The 25239-nt window shown below is 39.4% G+C and overlaps 5 protein-coding genes across 9 annotated transcripts in view; 2 read left to right on the plus strand and 3 right to left on the minus strand.

Moving 5' to 3' along the window:
* Positions 1-47: 47 nt before the first annotated feature.
* On the plus strand, positions 48-3666 carry LOC105384320. 2 transcript variants are annotated; one of them, XM_038109232.2, is made up of 6 exons: positions 48-262; positions 366-504; positions 1445-1611; positions 1991-2093; positions 2883-3070; positions 3388-3666. In XM_038109232.2, exons 2-6 carry the CDS (start codon positions 424-426, stop codon positions 3482-3484), a joined length of 636 nt encoding a protein of 211 aa, XP_037965160.1. In that variant the 5' UTR covers positions 48-262; positions 366-423; the 3' UTR covers positions 3485-3666. The 2 variants fall into 2 exon arrangements, with proteins under 2 accessions (XP_037965160.1, XP_048482684.1); XM_048626727.1 differs by having other exon boundaries at positions 48-504.
* A 1015-nt stretch (positions 3667-4681) lies between these two features.
* On the minus strand, positions 4682-7301 carry LOC105385457. 3 transcript variants are annotated; one of them, XM_048626963.1, is made up of 3 exons: positions 6978-7300; positions 5444-6766; positions 4682-5404 (listed from the first exon to the last, which is right to left on the minus strand). In XM_048626963.1, the coding sequence occupies exons 1-3, from the start codon at positions 7180-7182 to the stop codon at positions 5067-5069; spliced, it is 1866 nt and encodes a 621-aa protein (XP_048482920.1). In that variant the 5' UTR covers positions 7183-7300; the 3' UTR covers positions 4682-5066. The 3 variants fall into 3 exon arrangements, with proteins under 3 accessions (XP_048482920.1, XP_037964765.2, XP_048482922.1); XM_048626965.1 differs by having other exon boundaries at positions 4820-5278; positions 5318-6766; positions 6978-7301; XM_038108837.2 differs by having other exon boundaries at positions 4682-6766; positions 6978-7299.
* Positions 7302-8480: 1179 nt separating this feature from the next.
* Positions 8481-11475, plus strand: LOC105384319. Of its 2 annotated transcripts, none has more exons than XM_048626749.1 (3): positions 8481-8609; positions 9488-9653; positions 9975-11475. In XM_048626749.1, exons 2-3 carry the CDS (start codon positions 9503-9505, stop codon positions 11327-11329), a joined length of 1506 nt encoding a protein of 501 aa, XP_048482706.1. In that variant the 5' UTR covers positions 8481-8609; positions 9488-9502; the 3' UTR covers positions 11330-11475. The 2 variants fall into 2 exon arrangements, with proteins under 2 accessions (XP_048482706.1, XP_011552836.3); XM_011554534.3 differs by lacking the exon at positions 8481-8609 and adding an exon at positions 8989-9134.
* LOC105385442 (serine-rich adhesin for platelets) lies at positions 11467-16865 on the minus strand. Its single transcript, XM_048626748.1, has 2 exons — positions 12373-16865; positions 11467-12292 (listed from the first exon to the last, which is right to left on the minus strand). Exons 1-2 carry the CDS (start codon positions 16843-16845, stop codon positions 12017-12019), a joined length of 4749 nt encoding a protein of 1582 aa, XP_048482705.1. The 5' UTR covers positions 16846-16865; the 3' UTR covers positions 11467-12016.
* LOC125488500 overlaps positions 16858-25239 on the minus strand; it is a gene marked incomplete at its 3' end in the record, with an annotated part of 28209 nt that continues 19827 nt past the window's right edge. The window contains exons 2-4 of the mRNA XM_038108835.2: positions 18192-18311; positions 17581-17753; positions 16858-17403 (exon numbers count right to left, since the gene is read on the minus strand). Coding sequence (XP_037964763.2) covers positions 16858-17403; positions 17581-17753; positions 18192-18261 — 789 coding nt within the window. The remainder of the gene's footprint in view (positions 17404-17580; positions 17754-18191; positions 18312-25239) is intronic.

Genomic DNA, 25239 nt, shown 5'->3' on the forward strand with positions numbered 1-25239 from the left:
ACCAATGGAGAACTTCTGTATGCATCCATATCAGCGTAGGTACTTACATTGTTTGGCAGAACACTAGACTACTCATTCAGCCTATTAGAACTCAGACCAGTATAGTATACAAAAGTCCAGGTGGGGGTCACGAGTGTGATTTGAAAATAAGGAAAATATTAGGTTAAAGAGGTTAAATACTGCCCATAAATAGGAATAAAAAGAAATAATCTGCAGAAAGCCGTCAAAGTTTGGTTGACATCATAAATATCAGTGTCAAAATGTAAATTTTATTGTTGATTGTTATGGTTTGATAAAATATCTCTTTTTATACCTAATTAATCCTCATAAAGTGTCAAATGTTGTGTATTTTCTCTTGCTTCAAGGAACAGCTTATGCATGGCTACTCCCTAAAGTACCTTATGAATACTGACAAGAACATGAATGCTGACAATATTTGGTGCCACCATGGATACTGAGAGCAGCGCGGTTATTGACCAGATTTTGAATAAACATGTAAAAAGTGTAAGTAGTAATCGTGGTATAATTAAATATTAAGGGCCTGTGTCACAATGTTTGGGTAATTGCTGAATACCCAAACATTGTGTAATAACTTTTGGCATGCGTTATTAGAGAGTGACAGCATGTCTTTTATCCAACAGGCGTCTAGCTAGACATTGTGAAACAGCCCCTGAGTAATTACCTAATGCACATTATCCTATAGTCAGCGTATGGGATTCGCTTACTTCTCTTCTCAGCTGCTGCTGATAGGTACATACATGAGGATCACTCTCATAAAAATAGACATATTTAGCGGCGCTCTATCTATATGTATCTAAATGTGCCGATTGAGTGACAAACTCTCACACACGAACTCACGCCTTGTACTAATGTACTCCCTTGCGGGGTAGGCAGAGGTGCATTGCTGCACCCACTTTTCACCAGAGTGTTATGTTAGTCCCAATGTAATAGGGGGCGGGCCTATTGCCATTTTACGGGCACATTCAAGACCCGAGAACGAATATCTGTGTTTAAACAAATATCTGCCCCATCCGGGAATCGAACCCGGGACCATCGGCTCAGTAGTCAGGGTCACTAACCACTACGCCATTCGGTCGTCACAAACTCTCGTTCGTTCGTTTGTCGAGTTAGGCTCCCCACGTCGGCAGACCACCAACGTACTAATATCTGAACGGCCGCGTTGCGTGGTTTGCCCCTAGCTAGTCGCTTAGCGTGTATCAACGCGGTCGTTCACAAAGATACTAGAACGTTAGTTTTACTTTTTACTGAGCTAGTCGCTTGGTGCAGTCTTGATTAGTAGTGTGAAGTATACAAAACAACTCTTGAAACAGATGATCCCCGCAGAAGCGCTCTGAAACTTGGTTTCCCCTGCAGACGCGGCGTCTCGCGTGCTGTACATTCTGCTTCCAATATGTAGCGTTCTAAAACTTGTTTTCCCCTTTAGCCTCGAAGCCGCGACGCGGAGGGCTCCCGCGTGCAATTGCGCGCGCTGCTGGTGGCGCTGCTGGGGGTGTCCATGTCGGCCTGCGCGCTCGCGTCGCAGCCAGTCGAGCTGGAGCTGGATGATGACGACGTGGCGCAGAAACTCGGCAATGTCAGCTTTGCCAGGAGGTAAAGGCGAGCACAGAGAAATTCGGACGTTGACCTTGGCTGCAGAGACAAATATAACAATGCAATGCCCGTTTTTCGCTGTGCTTAGCGACCGTGCTTTTGACGAATTAGATTTTTGGTTGCAACAGAAAATAATACATATACAATACGAAACTAAACTAGTCTAGAACCTAAAAAAGGCACCAGCTCAGCAGGAGCGTGTGGATAAATATATTTCAAATATGTTACTCACCCATACATAACCTACTTTTGCCTTATTATACATGGGTGCCCCATAAGTTAACGTCATCCCGATAGCATAGAATGACGATTTGTATCACCTCCTAACGGGATAATAACTTATGGGACACCCTGTATAAACTCCACCCGATGCCCATAGGTTGACGAAGCCGACGATCCGGTTCATCATGGGCTACGGCAAGCTGAGCGCCTTCGCCACCGCCGCCACGTCGCTGCTGCTGCTAGTCGCCGTCATGTCCAAGGTTGGTACGTACTGCGCTTTACTCAATGCCTCTAAAAACAACATAAATGTGTCTTTACGCGTCTGTCTTCTATTCTATTCTATTATATTCTCTGTGGGGGTGTAAGTACCTGCACCTGGCTCTCTCGAGTGGAACCTTTGTGCATATCCCCAGGGTCTAAACTGCCTTCCTAAGCTTGGACCATTTCCCACCACGCTGGTCCACTGCGGGTTGGTGGCTTCACATATCTAGATGTGCTAAATCTAGATATGCAGGTTTCCTTACGATGTTTTCCTTCACCGTATGAGCGATGGTATACATTGTACATACTTAAGTTAAAAGAACTCATTGGTACATGTCAGCGCCGGGATTCGAACCCGCATCTCTGGCGTGAGAAGCGGGCGCTTACCCGACTGAGCTACCACCACTCGCGCGCTCGCCACGCGTCTGTCTTAGCATGTCATCAAATATTGATGACTTTATTGACGGATATAGGTAATTGGATACAATTTTTTATGATGTTCATAATCTTGATCAGTATTTCATCCCTCTCGGTAAAGTTATAAACTAATAAAACGCATACAAATTCAAAAAAACTGCCTATCGAATTAAAAAGTCGACAATATTCGTGATTTGTTTTTAAAAGTACACAAAGGACTTAATTTTATTATTATTAGATAGAGTTAGAATATCTAGGTAGATTTATATTCACATTTTATCCCGGAATTCCCCCGGGAAAATCCAGTTCCGTCTATTTCATACCAAGAGAACATAAAAAGCCAGCAGCCTAACTTAACCCTCCGCCTGCAGCAGTCGTGGTGCCGCCGCGGGGCGCGGTGGCTGGCGGCGCCTGCGCTCCTGGTGGCTGCCCTGGAGGCGACCTCGGACGCTGGCGATGCGCTGCTGGCTGCCGCCCTGCGAGGCGCCGGCTGCCCCGCGCGCGCCGCGCTCCAGACCGCGGCCGCGGCAGTCATGATCACCGTTGAGATCCTCGTGTGGTTAGTTTTGGGGGCTTTTTGAGGACGCATGATTTTGGTTGTCGGGGCAGATCCTCGACAGCCAAGACTAATCCTTTTGTCACTATTTGTTAATTTTATTTTTTTATTATCAAAAGATTAAGATATACTCTATACTGCACACAGCCAGGATTCACATTACATATAATATAAAATAAATAGCACAATCGGCGCCCTAATTATTAGAAGTAATCTCTCCAGACAACCACATACTTGGATAAATTTGCATGCTTTGAATCGTTTTTGGATGATGGTGTTGATTTTTGTTAGTAATTAACGAAATATATTTTTGTCAACAGGTATTTTATAGCGAAGTTCTTTGAGTACAGCCCTCCGACTGACGGTGATGACTCGGACAAGGAAGACTGCAAGACTCTGCCTCTCGCTGAAAATTAGAAGTGATTTTGATAATTATGACTTCAGTGGTTTCTGGTGAAAGGATATAAAAGCAAGCTCGGATTCTCCTGGTTCCTTCTACAGACAGAAAATCTATAAAATAATAAATTTTAGGCTATACAATGAATTAAATTTAATTGTGGTTTCATCTCCTTGAACTCAATAAAATGCAGAAAATACAATAATGTTGTCTTCATTTCCTCGTTTATCTCGAAAACCGTAAGAGATATCGAAAAACTAATGAAAATTTGGTACCCCCACGAGGATACACCCCCGCAATAGGGGATTCCCTAAACGTTGGACCCATCTAAAAATGGTCAAGTCCGAATCTACACAAAAAGGAGGAAAAGCATGAAAAGTCATGGAGAATAATTGATCTATTTTGAATCGAATGACTTGTCCATATTGCCTCGTTTATATCGAAAACCGTAAGAGACATTGAAAAACTAATGAAAATTTGGTACCCCCTACGAGGACACACCCTCGCAATAGGGGATGCTCTAAACGTTGGACTTGTGTAAAAATGGTCAAGTTCGAATCTAACTAATGAACATGTGGTACCCCTTCAAGATGGATTGTCTAAATGCAACCATGTAATGGATGCATGGATCGATTACGAAAGACAATCGATTAATTTGTAAAAGTAGTTGGTGTTTATTGCGTTCATTTAAAAAAATCATTGGTATGCAGCGGTAATAAGTATTGTTTCCTTTAGATATTAAAATGTTGATAGAAAGCGCCTGGATATTATACAATAGCAATTTTATTCCCCACTATCATTTGCTAGTACAATTTAAATGTAAGATAAACAATCAAACGTTGCCACTGCCTCATAGAAAAGAGAGGATGACCTATTAGCTGGGTGGTTTAGCTACGGCCTTTCGTGTCGTTTGTATTATGTTGAGAGAATTCATACTCATGCAGCCTCTGCCAAGGAGCGACACAACACTCTGTTCCCGGCCTTCCTGATCACGCTAATCGGTACGTGTGAATTGACGCTTACTTAGTCAAAAATGGTGTAGTAAACTTCTTCCATTTCGATTTTTTGTTTTTCTATACTACAAGTAGGTATAATGTCTGGGGACGATAGAGATATAGTTATGTTCCTTTCAAGAAATTGAACACCTAATGGTTATGAAAATAGTTTTATGGATTAGATTAAAATATCAAAATAAAAGGTAGGTAATAAAAACAATGTTTTTGGTGTTTATGTTAAAACAAATTCAATTTTATTAAATACATTTATAAAAGAGCTTACAAAAATATAATTTAAGTATGTAAGAATACATTTTACTACAATCAAATTATATTTAATAATTAAAGAGTTTAATCTAGTCTCAACAACAACAGACGTACATAAACAGTAACATTTCAACAGTAGGTACAAAAACATAAATAACATAAAATATAACAAACGCACGGATAACATTACAAAGTAAACAAAACGTAAACAGTAAAGGGCCAGATAGACGTGCGAGTAAATAGCGTGCTTAAAGCTCGACGAACTTTTTTGTTTGTGAAGTACGCGAATTCGGTGACGAACGGGCGAAAAAAGCTCGTCTATCTGGCCCTTAAAAGCTACTTAAATAATGTGAATGGTTCCGCAAAAATCATCAGCATCGCCATATTGCATAGACCCGGAGCAGTGTTCGTGGATGACGGCTTCGATAGCAAACTTCGGACCCAGGTTGTAGTTGCCTGATAGTAGAACCTGCTCGAGCAAGGGATGGTAGCGGCCAGTAGCCACCACGAACTCGCCATATTGGTCCAGGCTGATGAAATTCTTATCGACGGCTTGGACAACTTGAGGATAGCGTCTGTTGTCGGCTGTATCTTGGACAACTTGAGGATAGCGTCTGTTGTCGTCTGTAGCTTGGACAACTTGAGGATAGCGTCTGTTCTCATCTGTAGCTTGGACAACTTGAGGATAGCGTCTGTTATCGTCTTTAGCTTGGACAACTTGAGGATAGCGTCTGTAGTCAGCTATAGGCGGCGAGTAGAGCCGTTCCTGTCTCGCCATGTCTCCGAAAGGGGATAAGAGGTACGGTGCCAGCTGGTTGGACCAGATCGCCAAGTCCGGGAATTCAGGTAGTCTCGCAGCCTGAAGACGGCACGTCGTTGTGGTGCAAGGTTTAGTGGTTATCGCTTGGATGCTTTTACTATTTTTTTCATCATTTATTTCTGTTATTTTAACAACATTTGTTTCTTTTGCTTTATCAGCATCGTTGGCTTTTGATTGCTTGTTTTCTTTATCCATGTTATCGATATACGAATCATTTACAATCCCTATGGCAATATTCGTTTCAGTGGTAATTATTTCGGTCGTTGAAGCATTTTGGGCGACATCTAAACTTTTCTCCTTGGTATCATTATGCTTACTGTCATTATATGTCTTTCCAGGTTTAATGGGTACTATTGAAAATGGAGAGGCACGCAATATTAGAGGTGCTCGCCTGCTTCTCTGTTTTGGAACTTGAGCATAGTTCGATGTTGGGCCATCAAACAGGAATGCTGGTAAGAAACGTGAATCAAAGAACGATTTGGCCTCATCCATCATGCTCGACAGTAGCACGAACAGCGACGATATGGTTTTATCATCAGCGTTATTCTGCAACGACTGGATCATCATCTCATACTCTTCCAGGGTATACCCGTTGTTATGAGTCTGCAGGATTACCGCTATTTGAGAGTTTATCTTCTGGTGTGTGGCGTACAGGTAATTGAAGGCGGCCAGGTCGAGGCCCGCGCCTCCGTGCAGGTACACAGATAACACCCGGATGTAAAACTCGAGGAAATCACGCGGCATCATGGTGTACTTGCTCTTCAAAGGAGTGCGCATCATGTAGTTGCTTAGCGTCATCACAATAATATTCACGTTGGGGTGGTATTTAATGAACTTCTTGATTCTGAGTTTGAGAGGTAGATCCATGTGATGAACCCACTTGGTGAAGGACATGCTGGTGGTCATTCTGGACCCGCGCTTGTACGATTCCAACGAGTCATCGAGTAAGAAGTAGACGGAGAACTTGAGGTTAGGGAACTCTCTTGACGTGACTGAGAGGAAGTCAGAGTAGATGTCGAAGGGCAGAACTCCTCCTCGTGGCACGATGTGGTGGAAGAACACCTCAGAGCCAACCCTGGACTCATTGTTCCAGGGCGAGCCAAAGAACAGGCTGTCTTTGCTGCCACCCAGATATCCAAGCCGAAGGTACACGTATATGTAAAACGATATAAACGTTATGGTAAAGGCGGCAAATGACATCCACAATGCAGTAAGGAATTCTGAAATTCAGAAAAAAACATGTTAAAATACCTGGCAAAAACTTTCGTGTTTTATATATCCATTGATACAGCTAAATACAAAACCATGATATTTATCGAAAGATGAAGACAAAAGCAAATAGATGAGAAACTTTAGGGGTCTAAACTTTTGCTACACATATACAGTACTATGATATGGACCACACATTTCTGTAGGTACACAAAGACTAACCTGGACAGTGGCTCCTCTTGTGACGTTTGCTGATGATGGTCAGTTGCTCGTCTATATAGTTCATGTCTACACTGTTGTTAGTCTTCACCGTCGGTGGGTCCGGGGGCGGGGGCGGCCTGGGGGGCAGGTCCCCGCCTCCCACCACCCCCTCAGGTCTCTCAGTAACCAATGGCTCGTTCTCAAGACTTGTCTTCAGGCCAACCATGTTTCTTCTCCCCAATTCTATGTTTACGGGTCTGTTTATTTGATTGAAAAAACTCTTGTAATTTTTACTTGTAAAAAATTTGACACGACAGAAGCAATAGGTTGACAAATGGCCAAAATATTCGAATTTTGAAATGTAGCTTGAGGTGGGGAGGTTTGTCTATGGGACAACATGAGTTTAGTTCTGTGGTGCAACCTTTTTACCTAAACTTACATAGACTATAGACTTTCATCTAGGAACTATAGGGTTCCTTTGGCCACTTGAACAAGAACATTTCTATCAACCTACAATACAATATCACAAAAAGAAAATATTACAGAAATGATTCCTAACTGAAATCGGAATGTGAAAATAGCGAAAACATGTACAGTTAATTATACTTGTTAGGTACTTTAACAATGTCTTGTGTGTTTTTCAGTTCACCTCCTAAACAAGTTGTATTCTACATGCATACATCATACACAATGCTCACGACTGTAATCCCCGAAGGCGTAGTCAGAGGTAAATCGCAACCGAGCCACCCAATTTACGCTGTACATTTTCTGAACTCACGTGATAGATCGCGAGCCGTATTGACGAAATATAAAATTATAATATCTCTATAAGAATTATCTCTAAGTATAGTGAATATTTTTAGGAAATCCAGCCACTATTACACTTTAATTCCGATGTTATTGTTATTAAACGTATTGCACCTTGACGCACCGCCACGCTGCGTCATCAGATTCGTCCGCAAACAATCGCGGATTGCTCCGATTATTCTCACGTCCGACGAGACGAAATGTTGAATCAACGGATTATGCGAAATGTACTGTCAGCTAAAGAGCTACATAGGCCTTCCCAGCGCAAACACATTCACACTATAAAAATAACATTATTTATAATGGTAATAATAATATGTGGGGACATCTCACACACGGCTGTCCGACCCCAAGCTAGGCAGAGCCTGTGTTATGTGTTTATTTAAAAACTTGAGACAGTTATAAAGCGTTTTACAATGGGCAGCCAACTGACAGCGTTTTGCATTTGTGTCTATGTTTTGATGGTAATGCATTTCAATTTTATAGTCCACTGAAGGATTATTTATACGTTACGTAGAGCGCTAAGCAGTAGTTCACTTGTAGAGAAATAGAGATTGTTTTTATGTATAGATAAAATATTATTTTATTAATCTATCTTACATCCATGAGTCACAGGATCAAACTGGTTTGCGCGGGGGTGGCATACATATTTCTTTTGTTGACTGTACCTTTTCAGTGACCTTTTCAAAATACCTACTGACAAATCTCACAACGTGCTTGACTTAGGACCTAATTCTTACTACGATATACACCTTCATGGATTGGTAGTTGTGTTCAGTGAAGATATTTATTTGGTTTTAATTGTTATTCTTTAATGGTGATAAGTTTTGGAGCAACTCTTACAAAGTAAGTAAGTATATGGCATACATAGGTATAATGTGTGGTTTATTACATTCACCCTATGCATTTTAAATGCATTTACATGCACCACTACGTACATCTAAAACGCCGTTATCAAGAGCTCTAGTATTGGGTCACCGACAAGCAATAAATAAGAAGTAGGTAGGTAGTTTTTCATTTAAGACATGATTTTACATAACCTATAAACAAAACCTTTCCTTATCTAGTAAGCAGAATTAAATAGGTAAGTATATTTTTTCAATAATAAAGGATTTAAGTAAATAATTCATTATGCGGAACCTGATAATATGTTTTACTCTATACAAAAGCCAAAATGATGACAAATGACAAAATATCGTCAATAACCTACCCAATTGACATTGACACTGATGAAATTTTGATTTGTGTGCGTTTTTAAATCAGTAATTTTATTGAAAATAACAAACAATCTTATAGTGAAAAAGCTTTCATCGTATTATTTTACCTATCTACATTGTTTTGTAACAGTTCAATTATACGTGTAGAAAATAGGTAAGTTTTGTTTAGAAATAATGAATTTCCCACTCACTAGGTATCGGAATAGTTTTACCAGCACTACTATTCTACTGTATGTTTGATTATAGGTACATATATATATATATATATACAACACAGGGTTGTGTATAATCCTCTAGCTAGGGTGTTGCAAAAAGGGTATACTAAGCCAAAAAGGGTCCACGCACCTTATCCCAGAAATAACGTTTTCGATGTAAAAAATTAGGCGCAAGATATTTTTATGATAATTATGTATAATGCCTGCAGGCCTATGGCTGCACCAGCCGGTCATGTAGCAAAAACTTACAATCTTAACAAGATCTTCACCCATTTTCCTCCTGTGTCCCCAGTGTCATGCCACAGTGATGAGTGAGTGCAGGGAGCACAAGCCGCTGCTGCGGGAGACGTGGAGCGACGAGGAGGTGCACGTGCACCCCCGTGACCCACGGAGGCACGCGGGGGCACGCGCCAGGGGCAGGGTCAAAGGGGCCGCAGCCATCATCGCGGGCTGGCCAGGTTAGTCAGTAGAGATAATAGTTGTATAATTCTCTTCAACACAAAAAAATATCAATATAACCAGCTATTAAGTATGGTCTATTGTTTATTTTGATACCCTGTATTAGATAATATGCTCGCGTGTTCACAAAATACCGCAACTTCTTCCGGTTTTGCGCAATACGTGACTTCATATTGGACCTCGCATTCCACACTCTGATACTTAGTTAGTGCCTATCGTCACATGGCAAAATAATAGAATGTACAGAATCTCACATGGCTACACTACTAATATCGCTACAATGGCTAAACTTAACTAAAAAACTAAATAACTTGTTACAGATCACTGGTCAACAATCTCCCACTGTTGGATAGCGCTGGGCGTTCTGTCATTGGTCACGATGCTCCTCTACAACGCCATCATCGCATTCGCTGTGTTCCCAGCCGCCTACTCCAGGATCAAAACCTATGCGAAATTTCAACAGTATGTAAACGCAGACAAACTCCCTGACATCACCATTCCCATCTTTGTCAATGACGATAGAGATCTATACTACCTTAAATACCTGCCATACATTGAAGTGATTGCAGAAAAATATACAGAATTCAAATTCAATGTATTATTAGTAAATGATAACAAGCATAATTCTAATAATAATAGTGAAAAATCTGCAAACGATGAAGCCATGGATGATATTTTAACCCAAAACAGCCATTACGATTATGTTCATGTGCAAAAAGTTTCACTTCATCAGTTGATGGATAATTCTCCATTAAACGAGACGTGGCATCTAATACATCCAAAGTTTTATCCCTTTTTTGTTAGAGCTCTCTCCATCTGGGAAACAGGTGGAATAGCATTTAACCCGATCATATTGACCCCGAACTCTCCCCGCTTAATTTATATAGACAAATTGCAAAACATATTTGAGAGATATTCTAAGAGAAATCATGGGCAAGAAAAGCAGGAAAGGAAAGCTAAATTTATTTCAAAGATGGCCAGCATTGGTATGACTACACCAAGACGACGAGTCAACAATATACGAGATGTTATAGAAGCTTTAGAAGATAATGATTCTATGAAGAGTAATTACTCGCAACATAACCTTACTGGAATGGAAAGTAAACTACTGGAGAAAATTTACAATGGCAGAAAACTTATGGCAGTTGAAGTAGTTAATTCAACTAAATCCATCCTTAGAACTTCAGCAACTGAAATTATGGATAGTGGAAATAATGAAAGAAACTCACCAGAGACAAGAAGTATTTCGACAAAGTCCAAAATATTGGATTCATTTAACCCACTTTTTGATTTATTTCATGAGATGATAAATTCAAACTATGCCAACAATAGTGTTATAGAACAACAAGATATGGATAAAAATGGCGCTGTCCGAAAGCCGATTGCTGACTATGATAGCAAGTTGAGTAAATTCGACTATGCAGTCGTGGATAAGATGTCTACTGAAAAAATCCTTACAATGCAAGATATGAACAGTTTGTTAACTATTGATTTAGAAGGAAACTTGTTGGCCACAAACATCCCATGTCATGCATTTCTCGGAACAATATTCAGTAACGTTAAGAATTATTATAAAGAACCAGTAACTGTTGCTGACTTTGTGGTAGCGGAGCTCTCTATCTTTTGTAAGGGAATTTTCTCCAGTTGTAAGGGACTAGACGTTATGTTTCTGTAATTGATTTTATTTGTTAGGGCAATTATCAATATTTTGTTATTCTATGTTTAGTTTTAAATACATAATAAGTTTTTTTGATAATGGTGCTTTATTTTTAATTGTATCATTCTACGGGAAGAAAATTAAATACGTTCTCATATAAGTTATCTTAATATTTTATTTTTAAGCTCGTAAGTGTCTTATCGTGGTCGAAATATTGTAGATTACAACATTTCGATCACAAGGAAATCTTTAACTTATTGATATAACTTATAGCTAACTTAGCTTAAACATTATCTTTTTACGTTATGGCAGCAATTATAAATTCCTAAGTGATAAGTATCTAAAGGAAATACTAAACACTTGGAACATTAATAATTAAGATGCGTTATCATTTTACTCGAGACTAGAATGTGAAATTCATGAATGCACATACAGATCTAGCATCATTTCACAATAACTTACTTATTGTAGCCAATTTCAACTTAACATAATCGTATAAATTTACTACATATTGCATGAAAAAATATTGCACCTTCAACGTTACTTTTATCGACCCCCTTCTAATACTCCCATACTATAAAAACATAAATTATTATATCAATGTAAGCCCCTGTAAATTTTAATATTCAGAATGCTTGGTCGAATAAAATAATTCCTTGGAATAAGTTTCTTAACGCAGTTGACCTAAATTACTAGAAATAAAACTTATGAAGCAATATTTTTCCTTTCAACTGGTATTTCATATCTTCCAGACCAATCATTGGCTGAATTTTTACAGTGTCTTATTTTATAGTTTTGTTCACATCTCCTGCTCACCGACCAATACATATAGTTATCAGGGCAACGGTAAACAAAACCTCTTAATTTTCCAGATTTAGTTTTGTTGCATTTGAGGAAAGATGGTGAGCATTCATCATCTTTGTCAAATGGGAAATGTCCCACTGCTGGGCAGTTCATCTTCTGTCTACTGCTAACTACCATCTGTAAAAAAAACGGTAATTTATATTCATGCTGAATCTCATATATAGATAAATAGGTTATTTATTTATTGTGACTCTTACCGGCTGTTTCATTTCTGCATCGAGCCTCTTGACTCTTCTTCGTTGTGCGATTTGACCATCACATTTCTCGTCTGCTTTACTCTCTTCTACACACTGAGTTTTACCGTCATCATAAATGGTATTGTTAGGACAGTTGAACGTTGCAATTTTAACTTCGTGGGTATCATCGTCTTCAGTACATTGGTAAAATAAGTTGCAATACTTAGGATGTCTTCTGAAGCTAGTTGGACAAACGTATAAATATTGATCATCCTCCGTTTCTGGACATTGTTTTTCGGATGATGTCTCGTTATTTTGTTGTGTTGTGCTTTCCGAACTTTCTGTGGTAGTGGTTTGATCTTGCTGTGTTGTTGTTTCTTGGTTAGATTCCGTTGTGGATTGCTCTGTTGTAGACTGTTGTGTAGTAGTTTCTTCATTGGATTGTGTTGTGGTTTGTTCAGTGGTAGATTGTTGACTAGTCGTTGATTCTTGTGTTGTAGTTTGTTCCGTAGTTTGTTGGCTTGTGGTCGATTCCTGGGTTGTTGTTTGTTCAGTAGCCTGCTCAGTTGTGGTTTGTTGAGTAGTGGTTGGTTGTTCTGTGGTTGTTTGTTCGCTAGTCGTAGACTGTTGCGTGGTTGTTTGTTCGCTAGTCGTAGACTGTTGTGTGGTCGTTTGTTCGCTAGTGGTTGACTGTTGCGTGGTCGTTTGTTCGCTAGTGGTAGACTGTTGTGTAGTGGTTTGTTCGCTAGTGGTAGACTGTTGTGTAGTTGTTTGTTCGCTAGTAGTTGTCTGTTGCGTTGTAGTTTGTTCGCTAGTTGTTGTTTCCTGTGTGGTGTTTTGTTCACTGGTTGCTGATTGAGTCGTTGATTCGGTAGTTTGCTCAGTTGTAGTTGATTTTTCCGTTGTTGAGGATTCACCTTGAGTGGTTGTTGTACTTTCTGTTGTAGTTGTATTTTCTTTATCCATATTTTCACCCTGACTTTGACCGCTACAATCCCGAGGTGGATAAACAGAATCTTCGTGATTACATGTATCGAGGCTTGGATCCCATATTGTACCCTCACCGCAGTCAAAGTGATAAACTGAGAATCTTTCGCCATTACCATCCCAGTCAACGCATCTATAAAATTTCTTACAGTCATCTGGGTCAGCATAGTATCCTTCTTTAGTGCAGTTCACATTTTTGTTAGCGGGTTTTTTGGTTGTGTTATCTTGTGAGCAATTTGATGAACCTTGATTGCTGCTTTCTGTAGTACTGAAGCCACCTCCTGATGTAGACTCAGTCGAGCTAGGGTCTTTAGACTCAGATGAAGAGCTGCTAGTGGTAGATGAAGATGAGGAACTACTATCTGCGCCGTCTTTACACGATGGGTTATTTACATCACGCGGATGATTGCAAGCCGTTATATCCTGATCCCATATTGTACCTTCACCACAGTCAAAATCATATTTTGTATAGCCTCCATTTCCGTTGTCTACACACCTGTAAAACTTAGTACAATCTTGGCTGTTCCCATAGTATCCTTCCTCTGTACATTTATCGTTATTGGCAGGCTTTGAGGATTGAGTGCTTGATTCCGTGCCTGAAGAAGTGGTTCCTTCCGATGCTTTCGAGCTCTCGGTACTAGACCCTGACGCTTTCGTAGTCGTTCCTTCTGATGTACTCGACATTTCGTCTTGCATAGCTGGCTGAGTTTGACTTTGCCCATTACATCCCTGAACTTCACTGATATGGTTACAGGTTTGAATATTTGAATCCCAAGCGGTTCCCTCTCCGCAGGTAAAGTCATATTTAGTATATCCTCCGTTTCCGTTGTCCACGCAGCGGTAAAACTTTGTGCAGTCACTTTCATTGCCATAAAATCCTTCAGACTGACATTCTCCTCCTGAGCTAGCAGGAGATTCACCTTGGTATTCATCAGCGTCCGGTTGAGCTATTGTTGTTGTAGAAGTGGATATAGTTGATGACTCAGATGTGTGCGGTTGACTTGTTGTACTACTAGAAATTTGGGTCTGGGTGGTAGTGCTCGTAGAGTCAGGCTGTGTAGAAACACTTTGTTCAGAGCAACTATTCACGTCGTTGTCATGGTCACAAGCTTGTATTTCCTGCACCCACATGGTACCTTCACCACATGCAAAGTCATATTTAGTATATCCTCCTTTTCCATCACTTACACAGCGGTAAAACTTCTTACAATCATTAGGGTTTGCGTAAAATCCATCAGATGTGCATGTGCCTCCATTGTTTGAAGTTGCGGAATCAGACTTTTCTGTAGTTGTAGTTGGTTTTCCTGATTCTGTAGTTTTTTCTGTTTCTGTAGTAGAGTCCGGCGTTTTCTGGGTTGTCTGGGTTTCAGTTGTTTCAGCCGGTGAATTTCGTTTGCATGTTTCAGTTTCATGATTACAACCCTGGATTTCTTGATCCCAAGCGGTACCATCACCACAAATAAAATTATATTTTGTATAACCTCCTTTACCATCGTCAACGCAACGGTAAAACTTCTTGCAATCATTGGGGTCTCCATAGAAACCTTCAGACTCACATATTCCACTTGAAGGTTTTGTAGCTGCTGGTTGTGGTTGTTCAGAAGAAGTAGTTTGGCTTGTCGAAGGTGCAGTTGTTGGTTTTAAAGTTGATTCTGTAGGCATTTCATCACTTTCTTTGCTGGGAATGTCTGTAGTTGTGGTAGAACTAACAGCCTGGGTGCTACTACAATTCCGATTTGAGGTTGGATGGTTACACCCTTGTATTTCTTGATCCCAAACAGTACCTTCTCCGCAAGTGAATTCATATTTGGTATATCCCCCATTACCATTATCTACACACCTATAAAACTTTTTACAGTCTGTTTGATCTCCATAGAATCCTTCTTGTTGGCAATCTTTGCTGGGAGATGGTTTCAATGTTGAGGTAGCTTCTTCTGGGGCCATCGTTCCTGAATCAACTTGGGCTGTAGTAGTTTCATGAGAAGTAGATGGATTATGATTTGGATTGTCAGTACTATGTGATGTAGATGTTTGTTGGTCAATTGGGGCTTCCGACGATTGCCCATCAATGTGACCACACGATTTCACCGCCCACGGATGGTTGCAACCCTCTATGCTTTGATCCCAAACAGTTCCTTCACCGCAAGCAAATTCGTAGCGAGTGTAACCACCTTTACCATCATCGACACATCTATAAAACTTTTTGCAATCGTTTTTGTCTCCCATAAATCCACTTGTTTCGCAATTATTACTTGCGTGAGTAGGAGTGTTTGACTGTTCTGTGGTTGTCGTTGTTGTTGTTGTAGTTGGAATTGCAGATGATGCAGTCGGTTCCGGTTGTCCATACCCAGTATCTTCATCATCATTTTGTGGCATGTGAGATTCAGTTCCTGAAGTTTCTTGGGGCACTGCTGTTGTCTGGGCTTTAGTAGTCATTTCGACTTTATTATCCGTAGTTGAAGATCCACCACATTTCTTAACCGCCCATGCATGATTGCATGATTCTATCTCAGGATCCCATACCGTACCTTCTCCACATGAAAATTCATATTTAGTGTATCCACCGTTACCATTATCCACACATCTGTAAAACTTTTTACAGTCTTGTTGATCGCCCATGAATCCATTACTTTGACATTCCGTTTTATCAGAGGTTTGACTATCTGTAGAAACTTGTGAATTCGTCGTTTGCACTTGTGTAGTAGTAGTAGTTGTAGATGGTCTGCTGGATGAAGTTGGCTCTGGGGTTTGATTTCCGTATCCTGTATCAGTATCATCACTATCGTCAGTAGTTTCTTGTTCCGGTGTCGTGTGAGGATGTTGGGTGGTTTGTGCAACTGTCGTTGAAGAGCTTGCAGGTGATGATGAGGGTGGAGCTGTTGCAGTTTCTGACTGTCCGCACTTTTTCACTGCCCAAGCATGGTTGCATCCTTCAATGCTTTGATCCCAAACAGTTCCTTCTCCACACGTAAACTCAAACTTTGTGTACCCGCCTTTACCATTATCGACGCATCTATAAAATTTCCTACAATCGTCAGGATCACTCATGAAACCACTGGATGTGCACTGCTTATTGCTACTGTTGCTTTGCGGTGATTGTGTAACATGCGTTTCTTTTCCATGGTCTTGACCATTACTACTATCATCTTCATCATCAGATCCATAACTTTGAGTTTGTGTCTGACTAACTTGTTTAGTATGATCAATTTGAGTTTGACTTTGTATCACGTTATTGCCATGATTTATTTGTGCTTGTACCTGACTGACTGCAGAACCATTGCTAATTAGTTTTTGACTTTGTTTGTTCCTGGATCCATAATTTTCTTGTTTTTGAGTTTGATTTACTTTGTCACCGTAATTTACTTGTGTTTGATTCTGGACAACACCATTGGTACCATTATTGATTTGTATCTGCAATTGAGATACTTTGGATCCATAAATTACTTGAAGTTGTTCCTGGATTACGGAAGGCTCAGAGGATTCTTTGGTAGATTGTGTTACTGGCATAGTTTCTGAACGTGGTGGTGTGGTAGCATCGTAATTGTCGTTTCCTCCACATCGGCTTCTTTTGACAGACGAAGGGTGATTACAGGTCTGAAGATCATCATCCCATACTGTAGTATCACTGCACGAAAATTCATATCTGATGTATCCCCCACGACCGTTTGCGACACATCGGTAAAATGTACGACAGTTTTGGCTATCACCCATGAATCCATCTGATATGCACGCATCACCACTCTGTGTTGATTTTTGAGTCACGTATTGAGGAGAGTTTGTAGTAGCCTGTGTAAATATCACTTGTGTACTCGACTTGGCAGGAGTCATCCAGGTATTAGCTGATGATGAAGTTGACTGTAGTCTTTGAGATTCGTAAGCAGGTAAATTGATTTTAATAGGTGATGGTAGTTCTTGAGAGTTAATAAATTCTATTTCGTTTTCTTCATTTGGCTTTGGCTCAGAAAGAGCATCTGGGGCACCGAAACATTCCGATCGTTTTGTGTTCTTCGGATGATTGCAAACAGTTGTTTCTGGGTCATAAATGGTTCCAGGTCCACATTGATACTGCAATAAATAAAATATAGTTAGGTAACTTTGTCATCATTATAAAATGTTACCATGCTACTTCATGCCTTATTTACTTCTTAAACTGATGCTGGTGATTTAATTTGCGTGATAAATAAGAATAATCAGAATTTAATAAGAAGGGGATAAGTAGCAGTGAATACAGCAGCTGTTTACCCTAAACACAGTATATTTCCCGTGAGCAGCCCGGACGCAGCGGTAGAAGACGGCGCAGTTGGCCGGGTCGGCTAGGAACCCCTCGTCCGAACAGACCACGGGGTCTGGTCGAGACCCGGAGTACAGCTTCACGATGCGGCCCGTCACGCGGGGGCCGCGGGCCTCCACAGTTCCTGGAAGTAGTGAGAGGATTTGTTAGAGTACTACCTTTTGAGTCTGCAAGGAAGCATTAGCACAATTGATTAGCCCCAAGGAGTCTTGGTGGCGTAACGAACAAGGCTCTCATTCGTGAGGGTTGGGTTCGAATCCTGCCATGTATCAACGAATTCTTTAGAAATAAGGAATTTAAGTACAAAAGTTTACCACATACTCTTACGGTGAAGAAAAACATTGTGAGGAAAATCTGCACGTCTAGATTTTAGATGTGTACCCAAACTTCATCGTATTTATTCAAAAACGGCGATACGGTTCGCGATCTATCAAGTGAGTACTGTATAGCGAAAAGTGGCTTTGACAACCCCTTCGGTGATTACAGTCGTGAACTAATGTAACGTATCTAAAATTGTCTATGTAAAATTAGTAAGTATATTATTGGTAGTCAAATTGCTTACCATTGTCACTGCAGTCGACGGCGACAGTCGTCAGAAGGAGAAGAGAGCACGCTAGCACGAGGAGACGCATGTTGACTGAGCTGCCTGCAGGTCTACCGCATAGCTATTGTGTTCTGGTGTCTGTGGAAGAATATAATTATGTTTTAGTTTGTAGCTTAAACACAAGCTTTAAAGCGATTTACACTTCAATAAGTACAGGAGGACTACTAGAAAGGAAAAGTTGAGAGCTTTCAAACAGTCGGTATGTTACATATTTTCATACAACGAGAGTCGTCAACGATACCCAGAGTCTTCGCTCGTAGTTAGTGCAAGAGCGCTCCGAAACAGCTTTAGCACGTATTAAGCATACTGTTAATGCTATGTTTTTATTTTTATGCTACCCACACAATAAATTATCTTATTTTTTAGGTACATTTGCTTAACCAAACAAATAAACAGGTTGTATCAAAATAATAAGTACTAGGATCACATAAATAACGAGTGTTCCTTGGCTAGGACAAGTCTTCCTAGTTATAAATCTGAGTGGTGGGTATATCTGATAAGGAGGTGGCGTGTTGTCTATTGTCTTGAGCGTGAGACCTCCACTCCTGACGGGAGGCTGTTCCTGTGAGGCCTTGAGAAATGGGCCCTCTCTTTCAGGACTGTGGATAGAATGGGGTTTTTAATATTGACCGGTATCAGCGTATGTTCTGTTAACCATGGTTGTGTAGGTATCATAATTTATCGGTTTTGGTGATAAGTTTGTTTTGAGAATGGCACGTTCTCGAAAGAGGGGCTTAAATTGGAAAATCTAGTTTTTCCGTTCGCTATTAAAATGAATGAAGAAAGTAATAGGTGAATAATTTCAATCTTCCAGAGATAAAAGTGACAATGTCCAATGGGAACATCGCCGTTTCTTTAGACTTCGCCTACTCCTGCTTCCTGGTTCTGCTTCCCTGGTACTTTGCAGAATCACGTCGAAACTCTGACGGCGAGGGGTTTAAATCTATTTAGTAAAGTCAGCAAAGAGACAAGTATCCACTTGTATGTTTTGGAGCTTGGATACATGTACTCGTAACCAGTTTAAAAAATGTAATGTGTGTAATCGTATCGCGATCACAATACGTAATGCCTATTACTTAGTTGTTATAGCAGGCAGTTAGTTTAGTTTATCTACATCCATTCCTAGAGAATTGTTATCAATCAGGTCATGGTTAAACCGTAGATGTTTTCCTACACAGTCAGTTAAGCAAAACCTTGCTAAAATCAAATCATTCTCTACTGAAACAGTAAAAAAAATGGGAATATTTAGGTTTTTTTTCACGCAATTTTAATAAAATTCTCATCCATAAAACATTAATATTTGACCGCAAATGTTCCACCAGGAGTACAATGGAACATAAAAGAGTAGAGAATAATTGAGGGCGTTGCAATCTAAGAAAGTGGCCACACTATTATAGTATAGAAAACGGACAAAAGTATCACGATACTTTAGCAGAAAAAATCAAAACGAGAAATGTTTCAAATATTTACTAATTATAAAATGCGACTTTTTGGGGAGGTTTATGTTAAGAGAAGAAATTAGTAGGGGAGAGGGGGGCAGTCTTGAATGAATTTCATTAAATCAAATCAACTGTAACTTTTATTTCATTGTGTATTTCATAATGTTTTTTTGCACTGAAACATGTGTTGGTTATCCCATTATGTAATTACTATAGGAGAAAAGTGATAGTATCACACATCGATATTTTATTACAGTTTTTTCTTGCTCAGGAAAAAGTTCAAATGTGCCCCGGCAATTCTTCTAAAACTGTGTTTACCGATTTTCCTGCAACAAATTATTTAATTGGTCAGAAAAGCAGTGACTTGCAAATTATTATGTCTGGAGAATTTATACCGACTCTTACACTGAGTTGCAGAAAGGATCTTTAAGTTAATGTCGGCATTAAATGTATTGTTGCCTTGCTTTGACAGTATACGGACAGAAAGAGACAGACATAGATTTAATGTCCACATTAGCTTAAAGTCCCTTGCTGCAACTCGGCATTACATATTCTTACACATATTTTTACAATAGGTACTCTACACGGAGAGACCGACACACATAGACACCTACAGCTGTAAAACTTATCGATACCCTTTTTGAGTCGGGGGTTAGTAAAAAAGTATCTAGACCTGATGTTTTGACAACATTAGCATCCAGACCCTGATGTCATGTAACGTTTGACACTAGTATTTTCTAACCTCTATAAGAATAACAAATACACATTGAAAGGCATTCTATGAGCCGTTTTCCTTGACAGCTGTCAGTTGAGCTTTTGGGTAAGCCGATAGATGGCGTGAAAACGCAGTGTACCAACTGTCAAAAATTACATAGAGAGCAAAGAGTACTAAACTCAGAATAAGAACTCACTAGTTGTGATTAAATGTCGGGTGGTAGCGCGAGCCATCCTTCCGAGGCTCAGACTGCATGTGGCTTGGGATAGTGCTAAGTATTCTGTGAATAGTTCTACCCGCGCCGTCAAGGGACCATGATCCATAGTCCTTAGGCATTATTACAGTATAGCAGTCACTATCACAAGAGTCACTATCTCACAAGAGTCACTATCTCAAAAGAGTCACTATCTCAAGTGCACTAACTCTACAGTATCAAGGGAGGAGGAGCAGATAGCTCAACTACAACTCAATTAATACAGGAGAAACACAAGGAAACTGAGAAAACTTGAAAAGAACGGCTGTACGCACAATCGCACTGAACGCTGAAGCAACAGTGACATCGACATCATAGAGAAAATAATACTACAATTCTACCTACCTACGTCACTTTCACATTTCGTACAGAATAACATATTGTGATCTGAGTGTGTTCTGAGGGTTTGAAAGTTGGTACAACCCCAGACAACGCCATCTATTTCTCCAAAAAGGAACTTTTTTTTTTTTTAACAAACGCCTCATTACATCAAAATAGTACTTTTTTACAAGAAATATAAGCAATGTATGTTAATGGTTAGAAATTAAGTACCTACTCACCAGTATAAAACGCTGCTCTTTCATAAACATCGTATATATTGACTAATACTTCTCCAGCCTCATTCTCCGCCAAACATCGTAGGTAAACGCTGTAAATCATCTGTCTAGCTTCGCTGCGAATGGTTTTATTCATTTTCACTTCGTGAACAAACTCAACAATCCACAAAACTCCAAAATTAAGCAAAATTCGATTTGTTTATACAGGAACAGGGCGAGTTTGACATTCAAACCATAGAAACAGACCACAAATCACAAGTTTTTTTTTTATTGCCAGGTTTAAATCTGTTTAGTTCCAAAAACATTAATCTCTACTCTTTTGTGTTCAGCTGTATAGTGCCACAATCTTATCTGTTCCGGTGGTCAAACTGTGTACTAACGAGACGTCATTGTCAAACGTAATTTCATACTCTGTGCGTTATTTGAGTTGTCAATTTGTTTTGTGATTTTCTGGGTGTAATAATGCCAATAGCGCTGAAAAGTGATGCAAAAAAAGTTATATTAGATATATTGGCTTTTATGCAAGAAGAATAACGTATTCAGGCGCCTTTAATTCCGTTTGAAAAATTGGAAGAATGAGTTGCAGCGGCTACAGGTTAGTGTTGCCAAATGTGACGAATAATTTTACCCATATACTCACATGTAATTTTATTAATATTTTCCCGAGAGTCCCGTACCCCAGCAGTGGGGACGGGATGGGTCGTGATGAAAGTATATAATCTTTATTTTTCTTTGATTACAGGTGTGAGTGAAGCTGCGAACCTATACCTTAGGCAGTATACCAAGAATAATTTCTCGCACCTGCAGTGATTTTAGACGAAATAATGATGATTAATGATCATCATCTTCTTCTTCCACTACGAGTATCAAGGGTTGGCTGGAAGAAATTGATTTTTGGCAATTAGCCTTTGTACGGTGGCCTGCGCCTAAAAGTACACAGTCGGAGTTTTTAAAATAGCGATCTCAAGCTCACATGCTGCTCAAGCACATCCACATAAACAACACTGCTACACACATCACGTCCCCGGATTTATAACAGATTTAGCTGGTCCCTTCATAATCAAGGATCACTATTTTAGGTACATTGTCTGAATTTCTTTTAATTTTATGCTCTTGTTTCTTGTTACTTTAGAAAATGAAAATAATAAAGTGTTCATAAATGAATAAATAATAATTAAGTACTTAATAGTTTCTTTTAAGTCTATCTATCTCGTTATTCCCACTACCCACAGATATTACCTATATCATTGTAAAATCTAGATTTAATGTCTTAAGTATATCAGAACATAATGAGAACTAATTTTGTTTCTGTTCGCCGTGGACAAATTTTTTATACAACAAATGTCGTTTGATATATTATATCCTCTTTCATTTAGAATCGACCCTATATTTTGATTTATCTATACTTATGAATGTACCTAATTATAAAAATAGGTAATAGCAGAAATGCATTGCCGTTTAAACCAGAAATAGGCAAAATTTAATCGATGGCGTCACTGGCTTCGGTCACAGCGACGTCGCCACCGGAACAGATAAGATTGTGGCACTATACCAGGACTCCATCACTCGGAGGAATGTATTTTTATAAACCACAATGAAAAAAAAGTTGATTGCGATGTTTGCGGCCAGTCGTAGATAAGTGGTTGTTTTTTGCCGCATGCATCCTCTTTGCTATTTACTCCTCTAGGAACGCATCTCGCCACTCAATCAGGGTAGCACCGCAGGAATGCTGTCCTCAGGGCATTGCCTCTTTGGTTAGGTTTAATAAAAGATAGTATGAATACATATTATTATAAATAGCTCTGAATCCTGAACCCGACACAAAAATAGTTTAAATAAATATATTTTTTGACGCATTGTATTGTGATGTGCAGCAGCACATAAAAATAAGTTTTTAAACATTAAACTGAGATTGTCGTAATTTTGCACGTGTTTACGATAAAGTCAATGACTCAAGCCATATAATGTTCTATGAATGAATGAATCGACAAACTAACTACGAAACATAAGTATTATTAGGATCGTAAATTCAATCAATAAATCAATCTTAATAGGAAAATATCTGATTCGTTTTAGAGGCTACAGTTACAACTATGCACGCTTATATGAATAATGTATTGTAGCCTGAACTAGTTATGCCAATGCCAGGTGCTGGTGCCAGATAGGCAGAACCCAGTCCAGTGTACTCCAGTCCTGCAGACCACAAGCCGTGGAAAGGGAATCTTCACAAACCAGTTCCACCATCACACTCTCGCTCGATGCAATCCATTTATTTGTGTATCGACGTCGGGGTGGCCAGGTGAAGATATTTCCCGAAATATAGGCAGTCTTCGGAACGCTCGATGAATTTGTTAGCAGCATGGTCTTGTAGTCTTCTACTTGAGGATTCTAGTGCCAAAGGTCCTGGATTGCCATAGTATCGCACAGATGTGGGTTTCTGGGTTCGGTAGGTATATTGGATGATAGAACATTTAGTTTACATCGCATTGTCTATGAAACCGTGTTACTTTACACCGTTTTTTTTATGTAGTCATTTCAGTGTCCCACTGCTGGTAAAAAATAAAAATACCTATTACTTAACTATATCACGGAGAACAAACAGATAAAACGTAGGTATAAATAAATGGCATGGCAACATTGGCAATACCACACTTACACAGGCAAGTCTAGGCGGGCGGGACAGGTTATGCAATTATGAAATAAATAAGTTATGCCTTCTGTATCTATTATTATTTGTGGTCAGATAAGACAGGGGTTGAGTTAAGATTGTAACTTATTTATGATTATTACACTCTGATGTGTTTACTAGTATCCAGTAAATTTTAAAGTTAATTATATGGCCAAATGTGTGTAGAGATATGGTATAAAAGTGAGAAGAATTACAAGGAATGTCTTAAAGATCATACATGCCACATTGGTACGTACACTACCTACTGGTTTTTAAATAAGATAGTTTAACCGACAGCTTCCATCTCATTGTGTAAGTCTTTAAAAAACTGGAATGTCTAGGCGAGATACTGTTGTTTTTTATTTATTTCTGGTGCCATCTTCAGCCATTGACGCCTGGGAAGACCATCACGATGCTATTGGAGTCTTCTGTGATCTGTCGAAGGCGTTTGATTGTGTGGACCATCAGACTTTAATTTCGAAACTGAGATACTATGGAATAGGAGGAAAGGCTTTAGATTTGATAGCTTCATATTTAGACAAGAGGCAACAAAGGGTCGATATTAATAATACTAAATCACAGGGGGCTCATGTAAAGATAGGCGTCCCTCAAGGATCTATTCTAGGACCATTTTTATTCCTCATTTATATTAATGACTTGCCTTTTATGGTTGAAAAATTGACTAATATAGTTTTATTTGCTGACGATACTTCTTTGCTTTTTAAAGTTAAAAGAAGTGAAAATATTTTTTATGAAATTAATTCTATTCTATCTGACATACACGATTGGTTTACCGTAAATAATCTTTTATTGAATTCTAAGAAAACGAAATGTATTAAATTTACACTGCCGAATGTTAGACAATGCGATACTAACATTATTCTAGATGGGAATAAATTGGACCTAGTTAATGATACTGTCTTTCTTGGTATGACTATAGATTCAAAGTTACAATGGGGACCTCACATTGCCAAATTGGCTGGAAGGTTGAGCTCGGCAGCTTTTGCTGTACGGAAAATTAGACAACTGACCGACGTTGAAACCGCCAGATTAGTTTACTTTAGTTATTTCCACAGCTTATTGTCGTATGGAATTTTGCTTTGGGGTAGAGCCGCTGATATTGAGACTATATTTGTATTACAGAAAAGAGCCATCCGCTCTATATACAAACTTGGTTCCAGGGATTCATTGAGAGAACTATTTAAAGAAATTAACATCCTTACAGTTCCATGTCAGTTCATTTTTTCCAATTTAATGTATGTACGAAAGAATATTTCAACTTTTGATACAATTGGCAGTAATCATGACATTAATACTAGGAACAAGCATAAGCTGGCTTTTCCAGCGATGCGTCTGGCGAAAGTTAATAAATCG

The sequence above is a fragment of the Plutella xylostella genome, chromosome 17, assembly GCF_932276165.1.
Source record: "Plutella xylostella chromosome 17, ilPluXylo3.1, whole genome shotgun sequence".
NCBI lineage: Eukaryota > Metazoa > Arthropoda > Insecta > Lepidoptera > Plutellidae > Plutella > Plutella xylostella.

Bases quoted from the DNA above. Each gene is read 5' to 3' on its own strand.
- LOC105384320 (XM_048626727.1), top strand. From the start codon at position 424: ATGCTGACAATATTTGGTGCCACCATGGATACTGAGAGCAGCGCGGTT. The intron at 1,612-1,990 runs GTAAAGGCGAGC...CGATGCCCATAG, and splicing joins AATGTCAGCTTTGCCAGGAG to GTTGACGAAGCCGACGATCC. The intron at 2,094-2,882 runs GTTGGTACGTAC...CTCCGCCTGCAG, and splicing joins TAGTCGCCGTCATGTCCAAG to CAGTCGTGGTGCCGCCGCGG.
- LOC105385442 (XM_048626748.1), bottom strand. From the start codon at position 16,845: ATGCCAGTAACACAATCTACCAAAGAATCCTCTGAGCCTTCCGTAATC. The intron at 12,293-12,372 runs GTAAGAGTCACA...TTTTTTTTACAG, and splicing joins ATGCAGAAATGAAACAGCCG to ATGGTAGTTAGCAGTAGACA.
- LOC105385457 (XM_038108837.2), bottom strand. From the start codon at position 7,182: ATGGTTGGCCTGAAGACAAGTCTTGAGAACGAGCCATTGGTTACTGAG. The intron at 6,767-6,977 runs GTTAGTCTTTGT...TCTGAATTTCAG, and splicing joins CAAGAGGAGCCACTGTCCAG to AATTCCTTACTGCATTGTGG.
- LOC105384319 (XM_048626749.1), top strand. From the start codon at position 9,503: ATGAGTGAGTGCAGGGAGCACAAGCCGCTGCTGCGGGAGACGTGGAGC. The intron at 9,654-9,974 runs GTTAGTCAGTAG...AACTTGTTACAG, and splicing joins CATCATCGCGGGCTGGCCAG to ATCACTGGTCAACAATCTCC.